The sequence below is a fragment of the Colobus angolensis genome, unplaced genomic scaffold (genome assembly GCF_000951035.1).
Source record: "Colobus angolensis palliatus isolate OR3802 unplaced genomic scaffold, Cang.pa_1.0 Scaffold322, whole genome shotgun sequence".
NCBI classification, from domain to species: domain Eukaryota; kingdom Metazoa; phylum Chordata; class Mammalia; order Primates; family Cercopithecidae; genus Colobus; species Colobus angolensis.
In genome coordinates this window covers 992,096-998,202 of record NW_012116511.1, presented here as the reverse complement: position 1 = coordinate 998,202, position 6,107 = coordinate 992,096, and the positions used below count along the sequence as shown (strand labels likewise).

Below are 6,107 nucleotides of genomic sequence, written 5' to 3'. Positions count from 1 at the left end.
GCCCGGCTAATTTTTGTATTTTTAGTAGAGACGGGGTTTCACCATGTTGGTCAGGCTGATCTCGAACTCCTGACCTCAAGTGATCTGCCCGCCTTGGTCTCCCAAAGTGCTGGGATTACAGGTGTGAGCCACTGCACTAAGCTGCCAATCAGAAAAATCTTAAATCCACCTGTGACCTGGAAGCCCCAGCTTTGAGTTGTTCTGCGCTTCCAGTTCAAACAAATGTAAATCTTACACTGACTGATGTGTTATGTCTCCCTAAAATGTATAAAAGCAAGCTGTACCTGACTACATTGGGCACATGTCATCAGACCTCCTGAAGCTGTGCCATGGATGCATCCTTAACCTTGGCAAAATAAATTTTCTAAATTGATTGAGACCTGTCTCAGAGACTTTTGGGTTCACACAGGCAACCACTAGCCATTAATGGGAATCTACTCAAACGGAAACCTCTCTGCTATCTCAGATCTAGAATGCCATCACAGACTCTTTAGAAGGGACCTAAAGTATCACTTATTCTACCTACTTCATTTTACAATTGAAGAAGCTAAAACTAAAAGGGGTCAGACAAATTTCCAAGGCTGGACGAGGGGCTAATATCATGACAGGGGGTTGAAATCAGGTGTCTTGCTAGCTAGCTTCAGGGTTCTTCTGTACACCAAGTTTCCTATCTTTATTAAACACTCTCTAAGGGGGTTTAATGAAACAGCGTATTCTCATGCCTCTTTCTACTATCATTCTCACTTCATGATTGTCAAGTGATAACATATTTAATAAATACATTTGACAATAAGCAAATACAACCAACAAGCATTTTAATCAAATATAAAGCAGTAAGTTTTCTCTTCTCATATGCAATTGTAATTCTGCACCAGAATAATTTAATCTAAATACAAGACAAACAAATCCCTAAGGTGAGTCAGCTGCTTGTGGGTAGAGTGCAAAGTCCCCACTCATAAATCCCCAGACAAACAGTGGTCCCAGTCTTGGGCATGTTTGAAACTAGCTTTCTTAACCCGGTTAACAACGTTTCGTATTTAACACAGGACTATTTTAGTTTAGGAGAAAAAGGAGAGATTTGCTCAAAGATTGTGATACTCCTAACATCAGTGTGAATTAAAGAGGAGGTAAGTACCATATTACTTTTCACAATGTACAGATGAAGAAGTAGGAATGCCAACATTTAATATAATCAATCCAAGTCAGTGGTAGAACCAGGAAGGAAGCCCAGGTTTCCTGGCAGTCCAGCCAGTTCTCTTTTACTTGAGAACATTACAAACTGATTTGCAGTGGAAACAAGACTGCCTGTTTTCTTCTAAGCTGTGCCTAAGGCAATATCAAGATTCCACTCAATGGAAGGGAACTTCCAGCTCAAAAGTCCTACTCATCCCAAAATGCAAGGAAATTACCTTGATCTCTCTTTCAGGTTCCTACCCTTCCCTTGCTGGGAAGGAGTAAAAGCTTGCAATGGGAACTTCATCAAAAGTTACATGTTCAAGAGTGTCCTCTTTTACATAGATATGCCAAAACAATGTTTAGAAATCCTTCAAATAAATCAGTTGGGGGCCGGGCAAAGCAGCTCTTGCCTGTAATCCCAGCGCTTTAGGAGGCTGAGGTGGGAGGATGGCTTGAGGCCAGGAGTTGGAGACCAACCTGGGCAACATAGTGAGACCACCATTTGTTTAAAAAAATAAAAACAGATTAGCCAGGCGTGGTGTTGAGTGCCTGTAATCCCAACTACTTGGGAGGCGGAAGCAGGAGGATTGCTTGAGCCCAGGAATTTGAAGCTGCTGTGAGCTATGATCCTGCCACAGCACTCCAGCGTGGGGGTCAGACTGAGATCCATCTCCAAAAAAACCCAAAAAGCTTTTTTTTAAAAAAATCAATTAGTAGAATTTCCAGTCCAGCTCTATACCATCCCTTCAAGGCTACCTATTCCCTTCCATGTCCCAAATATTCAAATATTCTAGAAATAAACTTGCTTATGTCAGGTCTCTACCATTATATTACTTATCAAGGAGAAAGAGAGAAATCTTTATTATTACCAATCTGATCTCAAAAAATTAAAGTAAAAACATAGAATAGATTTTATCAATCATCAAAATCTTTAAAATGTATTTAATCTTAGAAACCTTACAAAAAAATCTTGAAAATGGAAAAATCAAATCAGAATGGCTGAAATGATCCCAGGGCATAGATGGATGTGTAAAATGAAAATTTTAACCTTATAAATCCTGTTGTCATTTCTTTCCATTGCAGAAGTCAGTGATTAAAAAACAAACAGATAAAACCATCCCCAAACTTCAGAGCTTTTATCTGCCACCACTAATTTTTCTACATGATTTTTTGGGGTGTTTCATAGTGTTCATTATTATAAGGATACTCTTAAAAAATTAGAAAACTCATGTGACAATAATGTGTTCAGCAAATTACATCGTAAAGGCAGCTAGAGGAGAGTGTAAATTCATTACTCTAAGAAATCCTAGGAAAATAAATACATTAATAAACAGTTTTGGGAAAAGCAAAGGAGCAATCAAGATGCTTTTCCCAAAGCCTGATTTTAAAACCAGAGCTTCAGGATCCATTTCTCCTTGTTACATGTCTATTTCACCCGCTTGTTCCACAGCATTTTATATAGAAACTCCTTGCTAATAGGACTTCCCTAATGATTGGAATCAGTGTTTAAAAAATGGTGTATAAGAAAGTTTCTTGATTCTTAAAATTTTACAGTGTCCTTTGCTCAAATATTAGAAATACTGTACATACAGTCTAGCAGAAAATGATCACAATTTTCAAAGGGCTTTAAACCCAAACGTCATGCTCTAGACATCACTGGGAAAGCTTGGGGAAAAAAAATAAGGCCATTTATGAACATACTCACTCTCGGACTGCTTCTGTTTGCATGACCAGGGCTGTCTCTTTGGGGTTTTCTGGGGACTTCAGTCCTTGAGTGTTCTGCTTGTATTTTTTAATTAAATCCATCAGAACAGCCTGGTGCCCAATTTTCTTTACCAGTTGCTGAACCATCCGATCATTAAGTGCGAGAAGAGCGGCCCCACTTACTTCTTCCTCTGGGAAAAAGAAAAAAAATTAGTTTCTACATGGCTTTCTGGCAACACACAGGCATTCTGAAGAGGCAAAATTACCTCTCGTGATAAAAGGATCATCTAAACTTATCCCCTGCATTATAAATGTATCCATATTTTTGACAAAGATAGAACTCCAATGTTGCATAATTCCAAATCAATGCCTGGTCCTAAGAAAGTACCAGAACATGGAATCACAATAAAAAACTTATTATTTCGACATTAACACCCTCCCCATTCTAGTTCTCTCTAACTGGTATTGTTTTTATAAGGAAAAAAATCTTAGGAAATTATTCTTCATAATACCTCCTTGCCGGTATTCAACCTTATAAACCCAACACTACAAAAAGTACATACTATATGACTTAAGAACAAAAGCAATATTAAACGCATATATCAAATATGTATTTTAAATGACCCGTAAGACTTTATTTTATTTGAGTTCTTGAAATACTATATTCTCCTATGGATGTTACTTTCAAGTGGAAACTCTGCTACAGTCCATAAAGAAATGAAAAGTTCTCTACTGCAGCAACCCCACATCCACATTTACATGCACACAGACATTTGGCAACAAAAGTAATTTTCAGTAACAGAGGACATCAGAATATCTAGGCTGCTCAATTAAAAGTTTTGGAAAGTATAAACGACTCACCTTGAAACCTATGAACTAGCTCTCCTAAATTTTTCTCCACCAACCAATTGCAGACCTGCTCAACTGACCAGGTTTCCATTGCTGTCTCCTGTAAATACACCTGTAGAGCAAAAGGTCAGAGAATTCTCCAGCTTTTCTTTCTGATTGTGCCTTAATTTTTTTTTAATAGCCCCTTCCTTTGCTAGACTCCTTTATACTCTCAATGTTAAGCTTTTTAAAAATTATGATTTTTACAATGTACATTTAAAAATTGCTAACAAAACACACCTGACTTTAAAAATAGGACCTGATTTAAAACTATTTCCTAGTATCTCATTTCTCGGATTTCTTCACCTTCTCCTACTTTTTTTCCACAGGCATCCTAAGCTTTACTAACAGACAGCCAGAGACACACAATGGTACCCAATCCTGTACCATTAACACCCAGGTTTCTTCACAAAGAAAAGAAAGGTGTGAAATTCACCAGTACCAGGCTCCTCAGGAAGTGGTTGACATTTACAGAAGGGGTGGGCAGGGGAGGAAGGGAGGAAGGATCAGATAAAAGCCAGACAGAGATACTTAGTAAACCAAGACTGGTTAACCCTTTGCTTCTCCTAGCTAGGAGAAGGAGATTGTAACTTACTGCTTCTCATTGTTTGCCTTTAGCAAGAGGAGGAAGTAGGACCCAAATTTCTCAGGAGAATCTGAATGTTTCTGTCCTTCCTTCCAATACTACTCTTAGGGATCTCTCTGAGCTCTAGAACTTTATTGGACACTGTTATGATCAGTGAGATAACTAGGATAAACTACCACGCTGACTGAAAACTTTTTACTTAATTGGGCAGATTCAAAATTGGAAAATAATTAAATATGTTAATAATTATTGTGAAAGAAGCGTAGGCAAAGTTTGCAAGATACATTCTTTAACTATTTCAGTTATTTTGGCATGCCACTTGTCTCCAACCACTTAGAAAACTTAAAACTATTTCCCTAAGGAAGCTTATTTCTTGTTTTTGTAATTGAATCCAAAGGACCTCTGATGGACTTGCAGGCGCGGTGGGTGGGGGGGAACTGAAATAAATTTAAAACAGTTTAACCTTTTATCATTACTTGTCAATTTGAAATCTCAACTGATTTAGATTTGAGATTGAAATCTCAAATGATATAGATTTACTTGTACGTTAAGATACTGACTATTCTATAAAGACCAAGGAAAAAGCTACGCTTGGAGAAATGGAATCATAAGGAAAGATAAAAATGTTTATTAGTTGTGAATTTAAATTTTATTGATGGAAGTTTTAAATAGAACTATTGTTGTATTTTTCATTTTTGTATATTTAAATAAGTTACAATTATGAACATTATAGTTAAAATAGTGGAAAAGGGGAAAGATGTTTACCTTGCATATGTGACAAGCTGGAAAGATAGTCTTCAGGAATCATTTCCTAGAAAACAGGTAGACTTCAAAGTATTAAGCCTCATACTCATAAGTATTCACAAACACCAACTTGAAAAATTGAAAACAAGAGTTAAATATAGAAGAACATCTTTCTGAATTTCAGCAGTGGGTTTAATTTGCTATGACAAACAGTAGCCATAGAACTCCTCCCCTAGGCTAAGCAGCAATAGCAGGGTGTGAAAAGTCATTATTTGCGAGACTCTGGTGTAAATTAAAAATCACACCTTTCTGTCACACTTCTGGCTTCCTTGCGAAGATTAGGACTTAGGGAAAAAATAGAAAATAAAGAAAAAATAAAACAATTCTCTAAACTCTAAGATAGAAAGGCATGCAGAGCAGAAGATACTACCTTATAGTCATCGATGGATAAAAGGAAATTTGAAAATAAAATGAGTACTTGGAAATGATCACGTATGTTTAAATTTGCAGATTTTTACCACAATTCTACTTCTGGGAAAAAGGAAACAGGTTAAATTATAACGTCATACAAACATAATAACGTTAAAAAGCATATAGTTGTTGCCCAGTAGTTTTTCTGGAGAGTTAATAAGACAATATTGCTGACTAAACAATGTAACATCTTTTGAGTAGTAACTTTACAACTTCTTCTCACATAAATAATGGATTTATTATTTGTGATCTTCTACACCATGAAGGCATAAACTATATATCAAATGAGAAAAGATATATCTGGTAGCTTTATTCTGAGCTTCAGAAACATCTGAAAATATTTCAAAATGTGAAGGCAAGCATTATCCCTAAATAGTTGAAGGCACAATAATTTTTAAGAAGAATTAATAATACATCATGTATGAATGCTCCTGCTAAACCATTCCATTATTTGATTGAATTAAAAGGCCGGGCGCGGTGGCTCAAGCCTATAATCCCAGCACTTTGGGAGGCCGAGACGGGCGGATCACGAGGTCAG

At 36.8% G+C, this 6,107-nt stretch overlaps 1 protein-coding gene across 1 annotated transcript in view; it reads right to left on the bottom strand.

Annotated features, from left to right (window-relative positions):
* Positions 1 to 6,107, bottom strand: part of SAMD3 (sterile alpha motif domain containing 3) — a 73,668-nt gene that overhangs the window by 61,931 nt on the left and 5,630 nt on the right. Inside the window, exons 2-4 of the mRNA XM_011951648.1 lie at positions 5,120 to 5,165; positions 3,742 to 3,841; positions 2,882 to 3,071 (exon numbers count right to left, since the gene is read on the bottom strand). Of these exons, the coding sequence (XP_011807038.1) occupies positions 2,882 to 3,071; positions 3,742 to 3,820 (269 nt within the window). The 5' untranslated portion in view covers positions 3,821 to 3,841; positions 5,120 to 5,165. The remainder of the gene's footprint in view (positions 1 to 2,881; positions 3,072 to 3,741; positions 3,842 to 5,119; positions 5,166 to 6,107) is intronic.